Genomic DNA, 24199 nt, shown 5'->3' with positions numbered 1-24199 from the left:
CGTTGATTGCTAATACCCCCACCTACCCCCTGACTACTTCATGCTCTCGAAATACTTCCTGAACCGCGGCTCATGCTCCAGGTCGCAGGCCAACACCGCCTCGTAACAAGCCATAAGCAGTTGCGGAAATTTAACCGTCCAATACCTGAGATAACCGCTCGGCAAAGGCCCCACCTTTGCTTTGATTGCATCGTCCATATCCTCATAGTGATTCTTCTTGTTCCTGAGCGCCCTCAACAAATCCAGCATCTTGTCGCCTGTGTATTTGCGCTGTTTCCCGAGCGAGTTGATGAAGCCCTGATCGAGCTTGGCGAGAAAGTTGCGTCTGTGGTCGAGCACGTCTTGCGAGGCTTCTTCGAGCACCGACAGGTGGGCAGATGGCGGGTCCCGAGGTTCACGTTCCCAATGATCGGAGCAGTCGCACAGGAAATCAAGGCGCTTCTGATCATCCCAGAAAAAGGGATGGTTCATCACTTGGAAGGCGTTGGGACGGTCTTCAGGCCTGGGTCGCAGCATCCAGTGGATGAGGCGATGTGGCTCCACAGAGTCTGCACCGAGAAGCAGGCGATCGAGGTTCGACTTCTCCTTCTTGATGTTGTATTCACGGATCTGCATCCAGCCTTCTTCGTCGTCAAAGGGATGGCAGCCGCCGGTGAGCACGTAGTAAAACACGCAACCGAGAGAGAAGATGTCGACGGCCCGCTTCACGCCTTGGGCGACTGGGTCCGTGGAGCTCGACGAGTCGCGAGAGAAGCCCTGCGAGCTGCCGTTGGCTAGTTCCTTGGGCTGCGAGATGAGCTCAGGCGCTTTCCAGCCAACAGTGCCTGCATTGCCAGTCGTTCCGACAAGGGTACTAACGTTATCGGGCAGCGTCTTACAGAGTCCGAAGTCAGAGATGACGAGCCGTACATCGTCTTTGGACGTGATCAACGGCTGTGCGATGAGTATGTTCTGGGGCTTGATGTCGCGGTGGATGATGCGAAGATGATGAAGGTGATTCAAACCAGCGGCCAGTTGGTACAGACAAGCTGCAGCTTTGCCGCTGATCTTGTTCACCAGACGCTGATGGCTTTCGGAGAGTTCCTCGCCTGGACGGCCGTCTTTGTAAAGGTCGAACAGGCTGGCCTGGCAGAGTTCGACGGCGATGTAGAGGAAGTTTTCATCCCTCTCGTCGTCAAAGTAACGGATGACGTTCGGGTGGGGATCGCTGTTCTGCAGAAGCTTTACTTCTTGCTCCGCGAGTCCAAAGTATTGCGGTAGCATGCGCTTGACAGCCACCTTGACCTCCTGAAGCGGCGTTAGCACAAGAAATTGAGAGCGAACGGAGATTCAGCGTACCTTCCATTTACCCTCAAAGACAAACGTTCCTCCGCTCCCGTTGCCAAGGAGTCGGTCTTGGTCTATTGTCAACTTGCCGATCCGCTTGATCTCGGATACGTTCTGCACGTCGCCGCCGCTGACAGTGAGCTCATCTGGCTGCAGGCTCGGTCCTACCTCGAGCTGCTTGGCTGCATCTACAATTCGATTGACCTCGTCTTCCTCTTTCTGTTGGTTCTTGCTGAGTTTACGTCCGCCACGTCTGCCTCGGTGTGCTTTCTTCTTCTTGGGAGTCGTGGGCGCGGCTGAGGAATCCTGAGAAACATCATCGGTACTGCTAGTCATCGGTTGAGCGTCCACGTTGAGCGGAGTGCCAGGCAGGACCTCGTCTTCGGCAGGGGGGCTACGTTCGACAGTTGTGGTCCTGGAAAGGGGCGCGAGATCTTCGTCTTCGTCGTCTGGGACGTCAAAAGTCACCTTCTTCTCCTTGACCTCCTCAGCAACGGGTGCGGCAATGTCAGCTTTCGCTACAGTTCCCACCATCGGCTTCTCGGAAACGAGGTTCTCGTCGACTATGAGAGGTAGCGCCTCTTCTTCTACAGGTTGTACTTGCGGCTCGGCAGAGGCGGGCACAGGAGCGGGAGGCAACTTGGCCTTGGCCGAATGCAATAGTCTCTTCAGGTGGCTCAGACATGATTCGCGTAGTGTTGGTTTCACGGAAGCACCAACGAATAGGCCAGCTGCAAGGAAAAAGACCAAAAGCTTCATCGAGGCCATTCTGTCCTGCGTCTGGGCTGTCGCGTCTATGGTCGGTGGTTGGTGCTGCTCACGGTGCGACGTCTCCGGCTGATTGGACACGGCCTGGTCGTTCAACGTTGGGTAGTACGTCGTGGCAGGAATGCCTGGCAGCTGTGCCTGCTGGCTGGGAATCCGGTAGTCTAGCCTGTGAACACCGACGAGGCTGCTCTTGTCCGGCAGCAGGTAGGCCGAGTCCCACTCGTAGGATACTTGATCCTGCTTGTAGCAAGAGGCGTCCGGTGCACCGTCGGTGACTGCGGGGTAGTTGACTTCGGACAGGGCATACCAGGCGCCGGACTCGGTGGTGTTGAGCAGGACGTGGTTGGCTTTGTCTTCGGAGAAGATGGGGCCGGCTGGCTGTGGGAGCAGAACGAGGGGCGGCTCGCTGGATTGGTCGTTCAGGGGGCGGGCAACGTCGAAGACACGGGCGACAGGGTAGGGCAGGCGTTGGCGGTAGAGGGGGCGCTGGTGGGATCGCGGGCGCTTGTAGTCGAAGGCGATGACTTCGCCGTTGTACATGGTGTAGATGTACTGCTTGTCCAGGGTCTGGTCGTACTGGGACTGCAGGTCCTTGTCTCTGCTGTTGGGATTCCACTCTGCATACTTGAGGGTGCAGATGAGCTCGTTGGTCTTCTTGTTATGGATGGTGATGGTGTACTGGGTCTGGCCAATGTCGATGACGCCGCGGCAGTCGCGCTCGCGCGTGGTGAAGAAGTTCTTGGAGTCGGGGGCGCAGCTGTCGTCGTAGGGGAAGTTGCCGCCCGGGGTGAAGCTCTGCTTGACAATGCCCGAGGCGGCGTCGACAAGGAGCATAAACGTCTTCTTCTCGACGTTGTAGACGACGGGGAGGTCCGGGTCGTCGCTCGAGTAGGGGGCGCTCTCGGCGAGCTGCTTGACGGTGACGCCCAGGTGCTGGAGCTGGGGGTGGGGCCCGGGGGTGAGGAGGTACAGGGCGCCGTCCTCGCGGGGCTCGACGATCCACACAAAGGACTGGTGCTGGGGGCCGGGGCGGTCTTCCGAGACGTTGTAGATGGTCTCGAGCATGGGGCGGCCGCTCAGCTCCCAGATCTCCTCCCCGTTGTAGCGGTCGCGTGCGTGCATGTGGCCGTCGACGGTCGCCAGGAGAACAAAGTCCTCGACTTCCCAATCGTGCAGAGAGCGCGCACTGGGGACGAGGCCCCCCGAGGCAGCGTGTCTGGCAGGATGGGCTCTGACAGCGCTGATGGCTGGAGCAGAAGGAACTTTGGTAGCTACGGCGCGCACGTTCTGGTCGTTCAAGGGCGTGTAGGCAGGGCGGCCGGGGGCGTCGCCTACCGTGTCTTTGCGGCTGGCCTGGCCGTGGTGGGGTGCGAGCATGTGCACCTCGGCGCGGGCAGACGTCTGGTGCACATGGCGGTCGAGTGGATGCTGCTGCTGAGCGGCCACAAGCGTGACGAGGACGAGGGCGAGCGTCGTGAGCGTCGAGCCAGCTCCGGGCGGCCGGCGCGGGCGTGGCATGGCACGGCGAGGGTCCTGCGTCGATGGAGCGGAAGCCTAGGCAAGGCGGCGAGGGCGAGCGAGATGGAGCATCCGTGGGTGCCGATGGGCGTGGGCAGGAGGAGGAGCAGTGTCCGCTGCCGTGATGCGGATTTTGGCCTCGATGCTAATCTGCGGGGGCTTGGTGTAAACTGGGGTCTGGCCGCGCCTGCTCTCGTTTTAGTCCCACCCTTGGCACCCTGCCCACGACATGAAACTGAACAAGACATGCTGCGAGGGCTGAGCATGCCCGCGAGTCCGTAGAGACACCTCGCGACATGGCCTGGTTACTTCACTCGTCATTTGCCAGCAACCGCCGACGCGCATCAAGTCCGGCCAGGCCCTGGAAGCAGCTCGGACATGGAGGACGCAAAGAAAAATGGTCCTTAGCCAGCTTGTCGGACTGCATTCATGACTTCCGTAGTATACACCTATCTAGTGTCGACCCCTTCACGGCATCACGCTTGCTCGTCCCATGCCTACATGCGCTCACGTCTCCGCGGCGCGCTTCGGATAATGTTGTCTACGCGCAGCAGCAGCTAGATCGTGTTAGTCGGGTCCCCAGCTCAAACAATGGGCAAACTCACCTCGGCAGCCTCCGACGCCGACGACACCACCGCGCGCTTCAGCTTGTAGCTCTCGATGACGCCCAGCTCCCTCATGTCCGTGATGCCACCTCCAGGAGACAACAGATCCAGGCCCGAGCTAGTCAAGCCCGAGTAGACGGCTTTCCGGAGGCGTGTAACGAGGTCGCTTGAGTCGAAACCGGCATTGTCGGCCAGGATCGTGGGCAGTTGCTGGAGTGCCTTGGAGAAGGACTCGACGGCAATGGCCTTCTTGCCAGCCACGTTTTGTGCAGCCTCCGCCACCGCCTTGGCCATGTTCATCTCGGCACAGCCACCACCGAGCGTTGTCCTGGGCTCCTTGATTGTTTGCGACAGAACGGCAAGGGCATCGTGTAGCGACCGCTCAGCCTCGTCCAGAAGTTGCTCGGTTGCGCCTCGGAGGACAATGGTGCATGCCCGTCCAGCGTTGATGCCCGAGAATCTGATCAAGACATCCTCTCCGATGATGACCTCTTCGACCAGATCGCAGTGGCCGAGCTTGACGTTCTCCGGGTGGTCGAATGTCGATGTGATTTCTCCGCCCGTGACCAGTGCCAGGCGCTCGATGCCGTCAAAGTCGGCATGCTCGATGGAGCAGATGCCGGCGTCCGCAAAAAGCTGCTCTGGCCAGTTGTAGATGAGCTGCCGGTTGACGAAGCAGTTGATGCCGTGTGCCTTGATGCGCTCGACCTTGGCCTTCATCTTCTCGCGCTCGGCCTTCTCCAGCTCCGCGAGCTTGCCGGTCGAGTCGACCTTGACGCGTGCACCGAAGATCTTGATCTTGTCTGTGTCCATGGCTGTGTTGGCAACCAGAATCTTTGCGTTTTCTATGCGCTTGGGCTGGTTCACACCGAACTTCTTGTCCAGGATGAAGCCCTCGTCCAGGTACGAGTCCTTGAGCTTTCCGCCAGCCTTCTTGATGATCTGGATGTGCGTGAGGTCGGTCGAGCCTCCGAGCTTGAGGACGGCGTCGACGGCGAGTTTGGCAAACTGCTGTCGGTCCTGCGAGAGCACCTTTGAGCTGAGGGTCGTCCGGGCGATGGCCTCGAGGTCTTTCCTGAAAGCCTGCTCGTCGCTGCTGTGGTCTACGGCAATCTTCTCTAGCGCCTTGAGGGCCGCAGAGCTCGCTATCCTGTAGCCCTCGATGATGGTCTGGGGGTGGATCTTCTGGTCGACCAGCTTCTCGGCCTCTCGCAGCAGCTCGGCGGCAAGGACCGTGACTGATGTGGTGCCGTCGCCGACTTCGTCATCCTGGACCTTTGAGATGTTCACCAAGACCTTGGCGGCGGCGTTGTCGAGGGCAATCGCTTTGAGGATAGTCGCGCCGTCGTTGGTGACCATGATCTCGCCGGTAGAGCTGCACACATTAGTTGCAGCACACTATGCACGGCGCGGGGTCACGTACGCCGACTGTAATATCTTGTCCATGCCCTTGGGGCCCAGTGTGCTCTTGACCAGGTCGCCGACGGCGATGGCGCCTACAAAGGCCGAGAGACGCGCATTCTCGCCCTTCTCCTCGGTGACGTCCTCCGCAAAGATCTGGGTGGGGTTGGACTGTACGGGCGTCAGTACTGTTGCGCCTCTTCGCGTGCGGCGGGCGGCATACCATCTTGCACGCACTCGTAAACAGGCAAGGAGGGGAATTCGGGAGGGCGTGCGGTGGGTGGTGGGTGGTGTCTGAACGCGACTTTTTTCTCGGCCTGCCCGCGTTGGAGCTGTGTTTGCGATATCTGCAGAGCTTCCCCGGCCAATGGTTCCACCGGAGCCCGTGACCGTCTGGATGCCTACCACTTCTGATGCCTACCACTTCTGATGCTTCACCACCGCCCCGGACTCTGCCGTAAGCCTGATGCTGTAGGCGCACGCTCTCCCGCCTCTCGACGCACCGCACCTCTTTCCGCCGCGCACAATGTCCAAGCGACCCGCGCTGGAGCCTCTCGAACAAGTCTACGACGCGCCGTCGCCGGCACCAAAGCGCGCCAGGGTCGAGGATGAAGACATGGAAAGCCCCCAGGCCAATGGCGCGACCAGCAACGGCCGCCCCATGTCTCCGCGCCAGCGCGACCGGGGGCAAGTAGCCGTCGCAGGCGCACACCAGGAGGAGCATGCGGAGCTGGACGAAGACGACAACGAGCCCGCCGTCGCTGCGCCGAGACGCCAGACCGCCCCAGAGGCTGGATACACCGACCTGTACCTGGACACGATCAATCGCAAAGTCCTCGACTTCGACTTTGAGAAGCTGTGCTCCGTCACTCTGTCCAACATCAACGTCTACGCCTGCCTCGTATGCGGCAAATACTACCAAGGTCGCGGCCCAAAGTCACAAGCTTACTTCCATGCTCTGGAAGAGGGACACCACGTATACGTCAACATGGAGACGAAGAAGGTCTACGTGCTCCCCGAAGGCTACGAAGTCACGTCCAAGTCGTTGGATGACATCAAATTCGTCGTGGATCCGCGCATGACCAAGGACGAGGTCGCGAAGCTGGACAGGGAGCCCAAAGTGTCGTGGGACCTCTCAAATCGAGAGTATATACCTGGCTTCGTCGGCATGAACAACATCAAAGCGAACGACTACTTCAACGTTGTCGTGCAAGCTCTCTCCCACGTGGTCCCCTTGCGGAATTATTTCATGTTGGAAGACCTGTCGAGTCGGCCGCAGCTCGCGCAGCGCTTCAGCACGCTTGTCCGCAAGATCTGGAACCCGCGGGCGTTCAAGACCCACGTCTCGCCCCACGAACTGCTCCAAGAGATTGCGTTGCGGTCCTCAAAACGGTACACGCTCTCTGATCAGTCTGACCCCGTCGACTTCCTCTCGTGGTTTCTCAACAACCTCCATCTGGCCGTTGGCGGCTCGCGAACAAAACCCAACAGCAGCATAATCCAGAAGGTATTTCAAGGCACGCTGAAGATCGAGCAGCAAGAAATCACCGCTCGTGCAGATGCCGGCGACCGTCTCCGTTTTGAGGATGCAGCCGTGCAGACCGAGATATCGCGCTTCCTCGTGCTAACCCTCGACCTGCCCGCAGCCCCTCTCTTCCAAGACGCACTCGAGAAGAACATCATCCCGCAAGTCCCCCTCGTCAACATCCTCTCAAAATACAACGGTGTCACGCCGCAAGAAAAGTCCAAGAACCGGGTTCGCTACCGCCTCCTCCACCCCTTACCGCCGTACCTCCTCTTCAACATCAAGCGCTTCTCCAAGAACAAGTTCGTCTCGGAGCGCAACCCAACTATCGTCACCTTTCCCGTTCACTCCCTCGACATGTCGCCCTACGTCGAGCCGAACCCCAAAGAATACCCACCCGGCGAGCCCATCTGGTATGATCTCGTAGCCAACATCACCCATGAGGCTGTCAAGAAGAAGGACGACAGTGTCGAGGGTGAGCAAGAGAGCAAGGTGTGGAGAGTGCAGGTCAAAGACCGAGCGAGAGAGGAGTGGTACGGCATTCAAGATTTGTACGTCGAGAAGGAGAGGGGTGAGACGCTGTTTACCAAGGAAGCATACCTAATGGTCTGGGAGAGGAGAAGAGGGCAGAAACCAAAGGCAAGGTAGCAAGGAAGAAGTAGAGCTTTGTATGAGTAGTTTCCGGTGGGGTGTTTGATTTGATGTCTGCCGGGTGCTTGGGAATATACCAAAGGCAATCGATGTGCTTGCTTGGATGTCCTTTATGATCATCCCCCAACCGCTATTGCTCTCCATTGTGTCTCTCGTATAATGCTCTCGATACCGCCTGATGTCTTTCCTAACTTCGCTTCGATTCGAGTGATTCCGCTTCCTGGCTCACTCTCACTCTCCAATAGTTCACATGTAGAAGAGAGCGGTTTCGAGTCAGACCTGGCGACTTGCTCCACACTGGCTCGATAAGAAGACAACAGGTGAAGAGCTGGGCAGCTTAATCAACACTTGATAATACATCAGCCCACACATGTGACGTTGCCAGGTGCTGTCTATAGCAAGGATTACGAATGCTCACCTCACATTTCAAGCTCAATAGCAGAAATAAACAAGATGGAAGGAGAAGGCAATTTTCGGCTGTTGCTATTCATACCTACACATGGCTCCGGCGCTAATCCACCCTCCTACATCCATGCCTCCACCTAAGTACCCCAAAAAGGCACACCCTCTACCACATAATCCCCTTCCACTCAAACGTGCCATCAATATTCCGCCACTTCTCCTCCACAATCGCACTCTTCCACCCCATCATGATAGCCAACAGCCTACAGCTCGTACTACTGACCGTGCATACCACCGTGTCCGCCTTGCCCAGTACACTCAAATCCAGCAAATAAGCGCGCCCAACCAGTTCGCGCAGTTTCATAGCGCCATCAGGCACATCGACGCTTTCGTCGTTGACCTTCTTCATGTCCTCCGCGTTGCCCACGGGCTGGCCCAGAGAGAAGAAGACGTCGCGGTAGAATCCGCCTTCCCAGCCCGTAATCTCGTCGATCCACGTGTTCTTCTTGGGCTGCGATTGTGCGGCTTCGAGAGCGGCCTTGGTGGCGAGCACGATGCGGTCTTGGGCTCGGATGCTGTTGGGACCTAGTTCGGGAGAGTCGTAGACCAGCGGGTCGTCCGAGGCTAGTATCATCTTGGAAGTTGTGTGGCGGGGGACGAGAGGGTCGGTGGAGGACGAAAAGGGGGAGGAGAGCAGGCTGCGCTGGGCTTTCTTCTTGAGACCGCCCTCTACCATGTCAATGTAGAGGTCGCGCGCTGTGTCCACGTAGCGCGCTAGTGGGATGTAGTCTTTCTGGTATTGGTATTCCATGGGGTGCTTGTCGCCGTGTCGGACGTGCATGGCGATGCTGAGGCCGCCTTCGCTCTTGACTTCGCCGTACATTTCTAGTGCCCGTTGCAGGACGTAGGTCTCGTCGTCTGAGCGAAGTCTGAAGAGTGCTTCGTAGCCAGTCCTAGCCAGGCCGAAGATCTTTGACTGCCGTTGGACGCGCATCTTTGTTGCGTCTTCCCACTCGTCTGTGAAAGAGTGGCCGAATGTGGACTTGAGCGTCGCCCCACTGACGACGACGTGGCGGGCGGTGTGTGGGCATGGTACGATGTGGGATGGAGGAGGCGGGAGGCAGTTCGCAGAGGGCGGAGGCTGGAAGTAGGACGAGTATTTGCCATAGGGCCTGGGAGTGTCAGTGTCGAGTAGCAGCGGTACACGAACGAACATACCAACGCGTGTCATCGATGAAAAAGGCGCGCTTCTCAGCTTTGGCCAGACCGTACGACATCCACATGCGCATCAGCGTGTTGCCAAAGCCTGCATCCTCCGTCTCCATAGCATAGGTCAAGGTCCTGTCACAGACCTTGAGTCCTGCTGTAGAGATGCCATCCTTGATAGCCTCATCTTCCACAAAGCCCTTTGGCCTTCCTGCAGCCTTGGATGGTGGCAACAAGCCTTGTTGTTCCGCTTCTTGGACGTCGATGTAATACTGATCCTGCTGGTAATAGTTCAGCATCCTCTTCGCGAACCCGGACGAAGCATGCGCCTCCTGCCTCAGACCCTTTGAGACTTCCATGGACTGGTGGCAGATGTCGCGGTACTGTGCCGGTCGGAGCGGGAACTCATAGTCGGACGGTATCGACACGGTCCACCTCATCTTTCCCTTCGCATCCTGGAGGGCGAGAGCAACTGGCTCGTGGGGCAACTGACTGCCACCAACCATCTCCCATTCTTCCTCGTTGCCATCCTCGTAAGCAGCCGCTCCTTGTGAGTGTGCGTATATCTGCCTCAGCACAATCCACAGTAGAAATGCTACTCCACAGCACCCTATGAGTATCCGCTTTACCAATCTTGAATGACTCGGCTGGGTCGTCTTCTTGCCGTGTTTCGGTAGCAGGCTCGGAAGGCTCGGACTCGGCGGCGGGGATCTCGCAAGCAGACCACGTCTCGAAGGGACCGTGGGAGAGAGGAACGCACTCGAGGTGGCAGACTGGGGCGGGGGGCTTAGTTGTGAGTAGTGAGCTGTCGACTGTATGGACAGATTCGGATTCCGTCTAACATGCATCTTGGACAGCTTCTTCGCAGCCTGGTTGAGCATGTCGGTTGCCGTAGACCTGCTGGATTCAGAGGACGGTGTAAGATATCGGCCAAGTCGGGCGGCCTCCTGCAGTGTATGGTACCACTGTGATGACGAAGCTGTAATGCTAGTATATGCAGTCGGTAGACGTCACTGACCCTGCAGCGAACGCTCCAACAAGCAAGTAAAGATGTAAGTAGTCAAAGGAGGGGACGTAGGCACCGCCTATCAAACAAAGCAAACAAGCCGGTAGGGGTAAAAAACTACAAGAATGTAACTCGGTCTCTTCGTTTCCTAAAGATGCGAATCAACGGAGAGGGAGAAGCAGACGTTCAAGAAGCCGTTCAAGAAGGCATTCGAAAGGGCGGCAACCTAAGGTGTCTGGACGAAGGCCCCTCCTGGCGCAGGTCGAGTTTCACAACCAGAAACAATCCGACGTCCGAGCAGGATCCCGCAACGAAATGATCTCCATCCAGGAGCGTCCGAGTCCTTAGCAGGAGAAGGGTCAGCAAGCGATCCAAGGGCACCGAAGCGACGATTCAAGGTGCGCGGCAGACACCAAGATAGGATCAAAGGTAAGATTGCGGGAGATGGCACTTGCTGGATCCAGGAAGGTTGCAGTGTAAATGCGGAAGGCGCAGGAGGGTGCCTCGATTTGTCGCATGTGCGCGGGCCACGTCGTTGTTTCAGAATGGCCTTTTAGTGCAACGTTGTTGACGCACTGGTGCTTGCTAGGACGACCCGTCTCCGGCGCCAAACGCCTTTGATGCTAGGGCCGAGTAGCCAAAACCCCATGACAGTGACACCACTGGTCGCTTACACCAGTAGCGGCCTGGGACTTGGGCATGTTGACTGGTTCGTTTACTGCGAGTTTGAAATAGACAGTGTGTAGTCAGATGGTGTGAGGTGTATTAAAGGAAGTCTGTCATGCGCATGCAAGTAAGACGATCTCGGGAGCTCGGGATCGGAGGTATAGTACGTCAGTACTCGGGGTCCTGTGAGATGCAGCTGGTAAGACGGCACGGGGTCTGAGTGCAAAGCACACTTTCTATCGAGAGGGTGTGGAAGCTACTCTCCGTGGCTCCATATCGTATTGCAGGCAAGAAAGATGCGCGAAAGCTATGTAAAGGGGGTATCAGATCGAAAGTCCCTCGGCACAGGAAGATGAAGAAAGAAAAGTGGTAGTGTACAATCCTCCGGGGCGCATCGCAATGAGTAAACAAGCAGAAAGCCGCCCCTGCATAGCATGCGTACGTGTCCCGTACGCTGCATCCGATTTTCCAGTCCATTCCTGGGCCATGATTACTCCGTTGCCAATAAACGCCTGTCGCTAATGTGTTCCTCGCAGTTGAGGATGTTGCTGAATGAGAAGAAAAGTTGCAAGTACTGTGCCCCGCGCCGCTCGTGCCGACATCCCATCTCATCCTCATTACCGTACTTCGTTTCATCTCGATCGAGCTGATTCATCGGTTCGCCTGGGCAAAATCATGGTCCCTCGGTGACGGGCCTGAGACTGCTTCGCCTTGCAGTCTTCTCGACGCGGCCGGTTATCATCTCGTCGAGCATACGCGTCATCTCCTCGATGTTCTTGGTTGAGCCATTGGAAGCTGGTGGAGGCAGGAATGGCGCTTTCACGCTGAGCGCGGGCGATGTGGGACCCTTGGGCAGAAGACTGACTCCACTGCCGTCGCTGCCGCTGCGTTGGTAGCCCGAAGTACGCCGGCTGCCGGGCGACTCGCTGCCCATCTCGTGTGCGTTGTCGTTCTTCTTGCGAGCCGACGTGAGGGCGCCAATCATGCGCTCCTTGTCTTCCAGCTGCGCCCGCAAGTTGACTATCTCGTTGTCTCTCTCGGCAAGCGCCGCAATCATGCCGCCCTCCTCGCTGTTTGTGAGTTTGTGCGACAAGGACATGGAAACTCGAGAATGGCTGGAGCGCCGGGCATGCAAAAGGCGCTTCTCAAGGGTCGCGATGTAACGGTTCTTATCCGCAAGGTCAGCCTGCAGGGCTTGGATCTGCACGGTCTGACTCGCAATGCCGTCTCCGTTCTCCCCGACCGAGTCGTCTTCCTCGGAGCCGTCCATGTGGAGATGTGGCGTGCTCTGTCTTTTGCCTGGGACTTCGAGGGTGGCGTGGCTTGCCGAGGAGCGTATGGAGCTGGGGCGCATGTCGTGGTGGTGATTGCTCATGACGGAACCGCGCTGGAAGCTCATCGACGAGAAGGACCGACCGTTGTTCACGCCGAGCGATTTGGAGCTCAAGATCAGCCTGTTCAGATGCTCAATCCGCTCCTTCAGGGCAGTCCGGGCGAGCTGCATTTCAAGCATCTGCTCCTCATGGCGCTGCTTGTCTTCCAACTCGCGCGCCTTCTCTTCCTCTTTGTCCTTTTTCAGCTCGTCGTCTTCTTCTTCCTTGGGCTCCTTGTTCTTGCCTTCTGCCAGCTGCTTTTTCAGATCCTCAATCTCCAGGCGGTAGCGATCCAGAAGTGCTCGGCTGCCGGCATCCCCAGCAGCGCCCATGGACTCGTCGGCCTTCTTGGCGTGGCTGACGATGTTGTTCTTGGCTCGAGAAGCGAACTTGAGCGTGTTCAGCGTCTCGCCCGTGTGGCTGTTGACAGCAGCGGGACTCCCGCTGGCTCCGATCTGGATAGTGCAGAGGATGCTGACGAGCGAGTTTCCGGACAGGGCGGGCTGGAGAAGTCGGGTGAGCTTGCTGTCTCGGTACGGCAGGTGCTTGTCGCCCTTTCCTTTGTCCTTTTCCGACTTGTCCTTGTCCGAAGCCAAGCGGCCAATGACTGTGCCCAAGGTGAGCAGGCTCTTGTTGATGTGGGAGCCCTCTGTCCGCCGCTCCTTGTTGTCCGCCGCCTTTTCAGAGCCAGCCAGATCGATCAGACTGAGCGTCGAAACACGGACGCCGCCCGGGACAATGGCTGAGCGCTTGTCGCCGTTCATTGCAGGGCCAGGAGCGCGTTCCCTGCTCTCGACGACGATCTGGACGACAGCGTGACTCCGGGAACTGCGCGCGTTGAACTGCGTACCCGCCACCTTTCGCGAATTGTCACCCCGGGCGATGACCCTCAGGAGCTGGGTCGGGCTCTGCACAATCTCTTCCTTGAGCGGCGACGCATAGACGCCACGCTTGCTGTCCTCGCGCAGCTTGATCTCTTCCACGGGCCCGGTCTGGCCGTTGATGCCCACGACGGGCCCCGCCAGCAGATCGATAATCTTCTCATTGTAGATCTCGATGTAGCTGACCCTCAGTAGGAACTCGCGCTGGGGCGTCTCCCGGATGTAGGAGAATATGTCGGTGATGGCCAGGGGTATGACGCCGGGGTTCGTCGCAGTTCCTTGCATGGAGAAGGTCTTGCCGGTTCCCGTCATGCCGTAGGCAAAGACGGTGCCGTGATACCCCTCCATGACCCTCCGGACGAGTCGCTTGGCTGCAGCATCGTACACGCGCGCGTTGTTGTCTTGGGTATCGAATACGTTGTCTAGGTCAGGCCAAATTAGCTCCGGTGCAGCGAGCCTCGCCGTGTGCAAGCATACCGTAAATGTAGTCTCCGCCCTCCTTGCCCTTGTAGGCGATCAGGGCCTGCTTGTTGTTGACTTGCCACTCGACGTCGTGTTTGGGTTCCTTGGCGCCGGCATCGGGGCGGACGCGGACGCTGACAATGACATTGCCTTTGCCGTCCTTGGGTGCCTTGGCGTCGGCGCGTCCGTCGTCCCCGTCTTCGAATGTGGTTGCGCTGGTGGCGTAGGAGCCCTGCGGCGAAGAGGTGCGGCTCTGGGGCGGCGAGGGGAGGCTGAGATGGGCCGTCTCGACGGTGACGGAGTCGGCGCTGCCGTTGAGCAGGCTCGGGGGCGACAGGGGCGACTTGGGGAGCAGGCCTCGCGCGCCGCCCATGTTGGAGCTCCGCGGCTTCTTCAGACTGTTGCTCCGGGCGGGCGCTGGGCCCTTGGATATCGACGACAGCCTCCGGTCGACCGTGTCTCCGCCGGGCGTGGAGCTGGTGGATAGCGGACTGGTGGGATTGGAGCGTCCGCCATGCCTGGGCGGCTGGGGAAAGGAGCCGATGCTGACCGTCTTGCGCAGCGACTTGCCCACGGGCAGCGAGCCGGCCGCGCCAGCGTCGGGCGGGAACGAGGGCACCGAGGGAGACGTCAGATGCTTCGACGTCGGGCGGTAGGGCAGCGACGACGAGGACACAGCGCGTGTGCTGGCGGCGCCGGGGAGCAGCGAGCTGCGCGTCGTCGGACCGACGTGGGAGCTCCGCGACTTGGGGACGGGCAGCGAGGGCAAGGGACCGGTGGGCGGAGCGATCGAGGGCCGCGACGGGCGAGGCAGCGAGTTGGCAGACATGGTGATGGGGTGGCGCGTCTGTACGAGTGCTACGGCGGGCGGCAGAGGTGCTGGCGCTGCAGTCGTGGGCCCTACAGGCTTTGTTTTTGCAGGTGGCCTATGCCGCTGTGCACATGTCCGGCGTGGCCCTCCAGCAACGCGACGGGGCCTCGCAAGGTAGGCGGGGACGAGTACGTCGCGGACAAGCAGGGCCCTGGGCGCGGGAAGCAAGCGCAAAGGCAATGCAGCGGAGACGGGTAGTCGCAGTCGAGGCGGGGGGAGGCGCGCTGGCAGGCCTGGGGACGTCGTGGGCGCGTCCAAGGGGGCAGCGAGGCGATGGGATGTGGCAGCACGCAGCGTCTCTCAGCGTCGCTCAGCGTGAGGTCGGCCGGCAGTGTGTTGGCGTGGTGGGGAAAAAGGAGCGGTGATGAGATGGGTGGCAGGATCCCCTGGGACTCGGGGCAGGTGCAGGTGCTGGTGCAGGGGCCCGACGAAGGAACGACCGACCGATGAAAGCGCCGTGCCAGTGCAAGCAGAACGGGCGGGCGGCGTGGCTGTTCGCGCGAACGCACCAAAGACGCAGGGCCCTGTGTACCTGGGAAAAGGGGTTCACTAATGTCGGCACCCACAGCAGCTGCCATCTGCAGACCCTGGCCCGGCTACCTCTACATACTCTCTGTGCGCATGCTGTTCTGTCGGCATCTCGCAGCGCCTCTGGGGGCGACGTTTCTGTGACGCTATACAAAGACCTGCTGGCGATCCCTGCTGATCCGCCCGTCTACATACAGAACCATCCGCAGTCTCCGCCTCACTGCACCAAACCCCAATGTCGCCGCGTCCTCTCCAGCCAGAGACTAACGCGCTGGTGCTGCGGGAGCGCGCCACATTGCACGTGCTGCCGCGTTTGCCTTCCGAGCCACCACTACTCCTACCAACGACTGCCGGACCAACAAACACCAATGACCCGCCGGCGTCGGGAAGCCTCGCTTGAATGGCCTCGTGATCAAGCATGCTCCAGCATGGTGACCAACCAGAGACCAACCCACCGGTATTGCGGGGACCTTGTTATCCACTGTTCCCCTTCGGAGCATTGTCCATGCCGGCACTCGAGTCTACTTACTCGTGAAACAACACAACCGCCAGAGGTGCCACTCCAAGGCCACTGCATCGGGTGCTGCCGAGCATGTCACTGGCCATGGTGCCGTCTGCCAAGCGAGTGATACGCTCAAAGCGCACCCCATCCGAAGACACTCTGCCCGAATTTTGTAATGGCCAGATATTGCAATCCCCACAGGCCAAGATCGATAGTCAGCTCCAGTGCACCACAGAGCGCTACGCGTGAGAGCTGGGTGCCAATGTTCCGCCAGCCCACACCCTCACCGAGACCCAACCCACCCACAATGCGGTACGACCCTGCATGCCCTTCTTGCCTGGCTACAAAATGTGAGGCAATCGCTCGCAAAGTGGCCATCCTCAATGGGAGCATAACAAGGCCGACAAGCTGGGCTCTGACCATTGCACTGATCATCTGCGCCGGCTCACACGAGAGTTGCGTGACGCGGTGGTATCCATGACCGTCCATTGAGCGGGCTCGGTTCCTTGACCCGGCAGCTGCGTCGTCTTGCAACGGATCCGAGCCTTCTGCGACTTGCGTGTGGGTGGAAAGTATCCTAGGCGGGAGACGGACTTCCATCTCTACGATTCCTTCCCTCGACGTTATGCGTATCCGGGGACCGTTCTCGTTCTGCTCCGATTGTGTCGGCGACCCTGGCGGGGTGGTAGATCGCACCAGGTCCTCAAATGCATCGATCGGAACGGCGATGGCATCTGCATCGAGCGGCTCTGCGGAAGGGTGATCTGTCGAGTGCAGGACGGGGAGATTGAGTGGGGTAGCGCCGGTAACCTGAGTGCCACCAACTTGTAGCGTCTGGATCTCGCTCGAGGCGATTGCGGGTGCAAGCTCCATTGCCCGCTTTCTTTGTGCGCTCGGAGGGGACACCGGCCGGGCCCACCCAAGCATTGCGAGCAGGCTGTGAACGGCGTCCCGAATCAGGGGCGGTGACTCCCGTCGCAGCCCGAGAACGGCCAAGGCCCGGTCTTTTCCACTGGCGTCCCGGCTGGGAATGTCGGGCTCGTCAGGACGGATCATGGCCGTCTCGACAGCTTCGTAGACGCAGGCGTAGACCCAGCGCTCGATGGAGTGCTCAGCACACAGGAGGATGGCGGGCGAGGCCAAGATTGCACCGATGCAGTCCGCCATGGACTCAGACGCATTGCAGTGCAGAGAGAACGGCAGAGGCGACGAGTCTGAGAGAGGATTGAGGGACCGCCAGGCTGGCAGCAGTGGGCGGGCGGGCACCAGTCCAAGGCGTTGCAACGCAGCGTGGTAGAAGAAGGGATAGCACAGCATCTCGAGGCCGAGGCGAAGGCTAGACTTGAGGGCTCTCCTGGCGTGGCGGAAGAAGTTGCGTGTCCTTGCGGTTGCGCGTGTGGCATAGAGCAAGCGCTCGACAGGCTGATAAACAAAGGTGCTGTAGACAACGGCTTGGATGTGCATGGTCGCAAACACGCGCGCGGCAAAGCCGGCATAGACAATGGGGGCGCCAGAGAGGGCACGCTCAGCGGCGGCGATTTGGGCAAAGGTGAGGGCATGGGGATAGTGGAACGTCTGCGCCGGTTAGTGGATGCACGAGAGGGCGGCGGCAGGAACGTGCCAGAATCCTCTCCCTGAGAGTGCCTATCCACCAGGTGCACAGGTTCTCGGTGAGCGTGGTCGCCAGTGCAATGGCATTCCCAACGGTGTCCTCGGCTTCCAGCAGCTCGAGGCGGTCGTGGCTGGCGCGCGGGAAGGCTCCCGCCGGGGCGTGTCGCCGCTCGACGACGCCGACCGAGGCCAGCACATCGTTCTGGGCGCCTCGCAGCTTCTTGCCGTACTGGTGGGAGCGCGGGTTGATGGGGCTGCCGCGCTCGTCGTAGAGCTGGACGTAGCTGTTGGCGGTCGCTTCGTGGTAGCGCGGCGGGACGTCAGCCTGCGCCGACTCGAGCTGGACGTACGCGGGCGACTGCGATGCGGCCTGCGTGGGCGCAAAGGCCGAGCGCCCCTAGCACCGTGTTAGCCAGCATGTGCGCGCGGCGCTGGCGGGGTCCGTACAAAGGCCATCTTGTCCAGGTAGGCTTGGCGGCCCATGGTGGTGGTGGTGGTGGTGGTGGCACGGTGCGTGTGCGGGAGACGCGCCGCCAGACGTCAGCGCGCCGTGGGGCCGTCTTATCGATAAACTTTTTTCCTGCGCCCTCAGCTCGCCCAGCATACGCTTCCTGCCTCTGCCTCTACCACACGGCCCATCATGTCGGCGCAACGAGCTGCCGTCAAGACCACGTACAGCGTCGCTCGCACCCTGCAGCCCATCTACGCGGGCGGCAGCCTGGCCCTCAGCGAAGACGGGCGCATCTTGGCCGCCAGCTTGGGCGAGGATGTCCTGCTGTCCGACCTCACCAACGGCCAGGAGCTGGCAAGGGTCGAGGGCGACGGCGAGGCCATCACGGCCCTGGTGCTGACGCCAGCTGCATCCCACCTCGTCGTGTGCTCGCGGTCGCTGTCGATGCGCTTCTTCGCCCTCCACCCCCCGGCCACGGACGACGACACCATCGAGCTCGAGCTTCTGCGCACACTGCGGCCCCACACATCGCCCGTAGTCACCCTGGCCACAGACCGCAGCGGCACGCTGGTTGCAACCGGAGGCGCAGACGGCGTCGTCAAGATCTGGGACATTGTCGGCGGCTACACGACGCACGCTTTCCACGGCCACGGCGGCGTCGTCTCGGCCCTGCACTTCTTCGAGGTAGAGGTGGCGGAGCGCCCAGACGCCCCCGACAACAACAGGAAGAGGAAGAGGAAGTCGCGCCCAGACGCTGCCGAGCTGGAGCACGCCCAGGGCGAGAGCCAGATGCAGTTCCGCCTGGCCTCTGGTGCCGAAGACGGCCGGATACGCATCTGGGACCTGCACAAGCGCAAGAGCGCCGCCGTGCTCGACTCGCACGTCTCCGTCGTGCGCTCGCTACAGTACTCGCCGCACGAAAAGGCCCTCGTGTCTGCCAGCCGAGACAAGACGCTGATTGTCTGGGACTCGCACACGTGGAAGGCGCAGCGCACCATTGCTGCTCTCGAAGGCATCGAGAGCGCAGGCTTCCTCCCCGACGGCAACACGCTGTATTCGGGTGGAGAGAACGGCCGACTGCGCCTCTGGTCCGCGTCCAGCGGCAGAGAGCTCACCCGAGAGCAAGCGCCTGGAACCGAGACGGACGAGATTGTCAACATTCTCTGCTATCCTTCGTTACCCTACTTGGTCTCGGTCCATGCCGACCAAGTGCTCAACTTCTACACCCTCAGACCAGCCGAGTCGCTCGGCGTGCAGGACACCATCGACCCGCTCCCCATATTCCGCCGCGTCTCGGGAACGCACGACGAGGTCATCGACATTGCCTACGTTGGCAGAGACAAGTCGCTACTGGCGCTCAACACCAACTCGGAAGACATCCGCATCATCACGTTGAACGAGTCTGATGGAGACGACGCAACCCAGGGCAGATACTTCGGTGCGGATGTCGGCTTGCTCAAAGGACATGAGGACATCGTCATCTGTCTGGACGTAGACTGGTCAGGCCACTGGCTTGCTACAGGTGCCAAAGACAATACGGCGCGGTTATGGCGAATCGATCCCGCAAACGAATCCTACACTTGCGCCGCAGTCCTCACTGGCCACGCCGAGTCGCTCGGCGCGATTGCATTGCCGCATACAATACCTCAGGAATCGTCAGCCGCCTTTACCGACCCCCTCTCGCATCCTCCCGCATACGTCGTGACCGGATCGCAAGACAGGACCGTCAAGCGGTGGGATACTACCAAAGAGATGAAGGGCAAACTGCGAGCCAAGTACACCCGCAAAGCACACGACAGAGACATCAACGCCATCGACATCGACCCCTCTGGCAGTCTCTTCGCATCCGCATCGCAGGATCGCACCGTCAAGATTTATTCCGCCGCAGAGGGAGAGGCCATCGGTGTCCTTCGGGGCCACAAACGCGGCGTATGGTCGGTCAAGTTCGCACCCAAGGCGTCGCAGGCGCCAAACTCGGGAAACAAGGGCCTGATCGCAACAGGCAGCGGCGACAAAACCGTCAAGATATGGAGCCTAGCAGACTACAGCTGTTTGCTCACCCTGGAAGGCCACTCCAACAGTGTTTTGAAGCTGTCGTGGTTGCCCTACCGACCCGTCGACGCACGAGACAAGCGCGGTCCGCAAGTAGCCTCTGCAGCTGGTGATGGGCTTGTCAAGATTTGGGACTCACTCTCGGGCGAGGCCATGACCACACTCGATAACCACACCGACCGTGTCTGGGCGCTCGCCGCACATCCAACAACAGGCGCCTTGGTTTCTGGTGGTGGAGACAGTGTCATCACGTTCTGGGAGGATACAACAAGCTCCACGCTGGAAGCTGCGACGACTGCAGAGACAGAACGCGTCGAACTCGATCAGAAACTACAAAACTACACGTATGCCGGCAACTACCGCGAAGCCATCGTACTCGCCCTCCAAATGGACCAGCCAGCCCGCCTCTTCTCCCTCTTCAAGTCGGTAGTAGAGACTGAGCACCCAGATGCAGACAGCCTTTCAGGTCTCCATACCGTTGACGAAGTACTCGCCTCTTTGGCAGACGAGCAGCTGTACAAACTGCTCATCCGCCTCCGTGACTGGAACACCAACGTCCGCACCGCGCCGATCGCTCAAAAAATCCTATGGACTGTGGTCAAGTCCTACCCTGCTTCTCGGCTAGCCAGTTTGAGGCCGCAGGGGAAAGTAGGGGCGAAGGGCAGTTTGAAGGACGTGCTGGATGCTATCAAGGTGTACTCTGAGAGACACTACAAGCGGGTAGAGGAGTTGGTAGACGAGAGCTACTTGCTGGACTTTACTCTAAAGGAAATGGATGAAGTAGCTGGGGAGGTAAAGGCCATTACGAATGGCACATCGCAGCTGGGCCTAGAGAGGGACATTGTAATGGTTGATTGAAGGCACTCCGAGGAGATCCTGTTCAGTGATGAGTTCAAGGCGAGTAGCTGTGTTATAGGCGCAGGGTAGATACCAAAGTTTGTCATTATCGAACTACGTGTGCGGCTGTTGCACTTGCTTTGCGTGACACCGAAGATGATGGTCGCCAGCGCATCCTCCAGCCCTCAGTCGCAGGGAATATTCGGCGTAAAGCAACAGCTCCTTGGATCCTGCATATTCTTTGACAGTGACCAGCATCTCTCGGAGCTGCCAAATCGGTGTACGTAGATACGCGCCTGCGAATAGATGGATCGCCGTCTGTGCCTCGGTTATTCTGACCGGCTATGAGATCACCGGTCCCGACTCCTCACCCAGAACCTACATACATAGGGCATGGTGCCAGGAACAAAGTCGCACCCCCTGTCTTATCCCCACAACAGCTCCCACAGACTCGCTCTCTAAAGAAAGCCGGTCATGTCTCAGCCGAAGATTACATTCTACGTGGACATTGTGAGCCCGTTTGCCTACATTGCTTTCCACGTCCTCAAGGTGAGTTTGTCTGGGTGGTGGTATAGGTTGAAGCACGTTTGAGACGTAGAGGTGTAATGCGGTGCTAATCGAAGCGTTTGTGCAGAATTCAAAGGCCTTCAAACAGGTCGAGGTGCAATATGTGCCGATCCTGCTTGGGGGTTTGATGAAGGTCTGTGGGAACACACCGCCGCTGAACATTAAGAGTATGTCAAGTTTTGTTCTCAGACTTGCCACTGTCTACCCTGACCTCTAACATCATACAGACAAAGACAAGTGGATCAATACGGAGCGCCAGCGCTTGTCGAAACAGTTCAACGTGCCCATCCTGCAAGATGCTCCGCCTGGCTTCCCTGTCAGCACATTGCCCATCCAGCGCGCCCTGGTATCTCTCTCGCTCTCTCACCCACAAAAGCTTGAACGCGCAATAGAGCTCTGCTACGAAAATTTCTGGGCGCACTGGAACGACCCGACTAAGCCGGAGAATCTGCAGGCTATCCTTGGGACTGTTTTGGGCAGTGACGAAGAGGCGCAAAAGGTGATCGCGAGGACGAAGACCGAAGAGGTGAAGCAGGCTCTGGGCGGAAACACTACCAAGGCGTTTGAAGACGGCGCCTTTGGGCTGCCATGGTTTGTCGGTAAGCGCAGAATTGGTGCTCTGTCGGATAATCAGAAAGTGTTTGTTGACCATGTGCGACAGCTACCAACGCGAGAGGAGAGACCGAGGGGTACTGGGGCGTCGATCACATGGGTCAGCTATGTGACCATTTGGGTCTGGAGAGGCCGTCTAGCAAGGAATGGCGCTCATTGCTGTAAGAAAAGCTTTACCATCGGCCGACACGACCATGCATACAGTCCCGGATTATGTATTCCACGACGAATTCCAGCCGACCACAGCGACTGTCTCCCATTGACCATGCTAGCTGTAACGAGATGCTCGTGACAATTTCAGAGCTGACAGGGGCTATGGTATTGGGGATTCGCGCTCCTTTCACTTTAAACTGCTGTCTCTAGGCCACCACCTGGTAACATCAGGGTTGACACAGCAACGAAATCTCAGTGGGCCATAATTACGCCTTCCCGGCTTGGCCCTGCGCAATATGCAAGTGTGAGTCCTCTGCTCGAGCGCGAGTTGTCGTTGAAGTTTCGTCCTCTACTCGTCATTCATCCTATGTCAGAAAGCACAGGTCTCCATGTGATTTTTCCTCTGGTGCACTTGCAAGTCTGCCCCACAAGCTTAATCTGCCGCCATCAGTCCTCCTCCCCGTCTTTACTGTCGCCGGTATTCAGTTCCTCGGCTGCAGATCCAGTCTACTGAAGAAATGGATTACTACCGACAAAATGAACTCCCCGAGACGGTCAAGCGTTACAAGACCTACACCGACCAATTCCAAGCGTGGTTGCTCCAGACAGCCTTCCAACGTGGCGTGGAGATTGCAAATGTGGTTGCAGACCAGGCTAAGAAGAAAAAGAACAAGAAGGGCTACAGAATACCGCTACAGAAACAGGAGCAGCTCGTCAACGCCATAGCCGCTACGAGCATTCCGCTCGCGGACACCAGTGGTATCGACGACCTGGGAGACGCTATCCGGTCAAGGAAGGAGGTAACGCAATATCACAAACAAAATAACACGGCGGACCTGGGTCATGAATACTTCAATGGCAGCTTAGAAGCGCTCATGGCGGTGCTGAAGGATCTTGTCCCCGGTATCAATAAGGCTCGAAACGGCAAGACTGACACGTCTACCCTTGTCTTCATCCAGTTTCCCGCCGAGTCCAACAAAAGCCAAGACGAACAGGACGATTTACTTGAGAAGATGCGGAAGCGGGACCAGGTTGACATGGATGACGGCAGCCAGCAGCAGCAGCCTCTGACTTCCAAGACGAAGACGAAGGCGCCGATACCAGAGGAGAACCTGCTGACTGCAGAGGAAGAACAGTTGCGCCGTGACTTTCTTGTACTCTGCTTCCTTTACAAGTTCAACCGCATACGGGCTGTCGTCTACGAGGTGTGGGTCACTTACCATGAGGGCCATGTCAATGCGATGACCGCAGCGCTAGTGACCGACCTAGCCCAGGGTAAGTGTCTCTGTACAAATTGCATGTGAAGTAGATACTGACTTCGTCCACCTGCATTTAGATCATTTGCACCAGAACGTCAAGGCACTGATGGAGGAGCTCGATTTGTTACCAGGAGACCTGGCCATACTCATCCGTCAGCTTTTCGATACGATCAAAGCAGCTCCCAACACTGGAGTACAGAACGCAGCAACACCGCTCACTGAAAAGGCACTGCATCACCTGTTTTGTCTGGATGATGCTGCCGTCTTGATCAAGAGCTACGTCACGAATAAGCGCCCGATGAAGGACAGTATTGGCAACGACATCCAGGAGCACCCTCTCATGATATTCTTGAGGTTCTTCGACGTTATTCGCAAGGGCAACCTCAAGCTTCCAAAGTGGGATCACTTTACCGCAGAGATGCTGTTGCATCAGAGTACATCACAAGACTACCTACCCTTCGGCCTTGCCATTGTTCTCGACATCCAAGAGGCAGTGCGCGACGACTGTCGTCGGATGCTACGCGACCTCACCGAGCACGGCTTAGACATCGCCAGATGTATCCGTTGTCATGTCGACTACGAAGACCGCATGTGGGCCAAGGGAACAAAGCCTGACTACATGTGCAAAGAAGAGATCAAGTTCAGTACCCTCCTGTTGAAGCCTCTAGACAGGCTGTTGGACTGGCTGCAAGATGTTCTGAATTCGCGAGAAGTGCCGATGGCTGCTAGCGTCTTCATCACCGTTCATTCGACGCTCGCGGGACTTTCAATGTGGCACTACAACCAGATCTACCACCATACTACCATTACCAAGATACAGTGGTTCATCAATGGCCTCGCTCACCTCTACAACGCCGCCTGCCAAATCGGCGGTCTGAACATCCAGTGGCCAGACCTCGACTATCTGATCAAGATGCATGGGTAAGATTTTCAGCGTATGAACTACATGTGAGACACGCACTGATT

General features: G+C 58.6%; 8 protein-coding genes across 8 annotated transcripts; 3 read left to right on the top strand and 5 right to left on the bottom strand.

Annotated features, from left to right (window-relative positions):
• Positions 1 to 33: 33 nt before the first annotated feature.
• On the bottom strand, positions 34 to 3612 carry J4E79_006339 (uncharacterized protein; the record flags this gene model as incomplete). The annotated part of the gene is made up of 2 exons (XM_049355210.1): positions 34 to 1287; positions 1339 to 3612. The coding sequence occupies 2 exons, from the start codon at positions 3610 to 3612 to the stop codon at positions 34 to 36; spliced, it is 3528 nt and encodes a 1175-aa protein (XP_049210606.1).
• Positions 3613 to 4109: 497 nt separating this feature from the next.
• CCT2 (T-complex protein 1 subunit beta) lies at positions 4110 to 5844 on the bottom strand (the record flags this gene model as incomplete). The annotated part of the gene is made up of 4 exons (XM_049355209.1): positions 4110 to 4169; positions 4218 to 5592; positions 5641 to 5789; positions 5842 to 5844. The coding sequence occupies 4 exons, from the start codon at positions 5842 to 5844 to the stop codon at positions 4110 to 4112; spliced, it is 1587 nt and encodes a 528-aa protein (XP_049210605.1).
• A 300-nt stretch (positions 5845 to 6144) lies between these two features.
• Positions 6145 to 7791, top strand: J4E79_006337 (uncharacterized protein; the record flags this gene model as incomplete). Its single annotated transcript, XM_049355208.1, has 1 exon — positions 6145 to 7791. The coding sequence occupies one exon, from the start codon at positions 6145 to 6147 to the stop codon at positions 7789 to 7791; it is 1647 nt and encodes a 548-aa protein (XP_049210604.1).
• A 571-nt stretch (positions 7792 to 8362) lies between these two features.
• On the bottom strand, positions 8363 to 10283 carry J4E79_006336 (uncharacterized protein; the record flags this gene model as incomplete). Its single annotated transcript, XM_049355207.1, has 2 exons — positions 8363 to 9368; positions 9415 to 10283. The coding sequence occupies 2 exons, from the start codon at positions 10281 to 10283 to the stop codon at positions 8363 to 8365; spliced, it is 1875 nt and encodes a 624-aa protein (XP_049210603.1).
• A 1464-nt stretch (positions 10284 to 11747) lies between these two features.
• Positions 11748 to 14619, bottom strand: J4E79_006335 (uncharacterized protein; the record flags this gene model as incomplete). The annotated part of the gene is made up of 2 exons (XM_049355206.1): positions 11748 to 13750; positions 13806 to 14619. 2 exons carry the CDS (start codon positions 14617 to 14619, stop codon positions 11748 to 11750), a joined length of 2817 nt encoding a protein of 938 aa, XP_049210602.1.
• A 1204-nt stretch (positions 14620 to 15823) lies between these two features.
• On the bottom strand, positions 15824 to 17785 carry J4E79_006334 (uncharacterized protein; the record flags this gene model as incomplete). The annotated part of the gene is made up of 3 exons (XM_049355205.1): positions 15824 to 17266; positions 17289 to 17699; positions 17750 to 17785. 3 exons carry the CDS (start codon positions 17783 to 17785, stop codon positions 15824 to 15826), a joined length of 1890 nt encoding a protein of 629 aa, XP_049210601.1.
• Positions 17786 to 17942: 157 nt separating this feature from the next.
• J4E79_006333 (uncharacterized protein) lies at positions 17943 to 20663 on the top strand (the record flags this gene model as incomplete). The annotated part of the gene is made up of 1 exon (XM_049355204.1): positions 17943 to 20663. One exon carries the CDS (start codon positions 17943 to 17945, stop codon positions 20661 to 20663), a length of 2721 nt encoding a protein of 906 aa, XP_049210600.1.
• A 453-nt stretch (positions 20664 to 21116) lies between these two features.
• Positions 21117 to 24158, top strand: J4E79_006332 (uncharacterized protein; the record flags this gene model as incomplete). The annotated part of the gene is made up of 5 exons (XM_049355203.1): positions 21117 to 21191; positions 21277 to 21376; positions 21437 to 21921; positions 22475 to 23249; positions 23311 to 24158. The coding sequence occupies 5 exons, from the start codon at positions 21117 to 21119 to the stop codon at positions 24156 to 24158; spliced, it is 2283 nt and encodes a 760-aa protein (XP_049210599.1).
• Positions 24159 to 24199: the final 41 nt, after the last annotated feature.

This window comes from Alternaria viburni (genome assembly GCF_023758015.1).
Source record: "Alternaria viburni strain BMP 2772 chromosome Unknown scaffold_12, whole genome shotgun sequence".
NCBI lineage: Eukaryota > Fungi > Ascomycota > Dothideomycetes > Pleosporales > Pleosporaceae > Alternaria > Alternaria viburni.
This window is presented reverse-complemented; position numbering and strand designations above follow the sequence as displayed.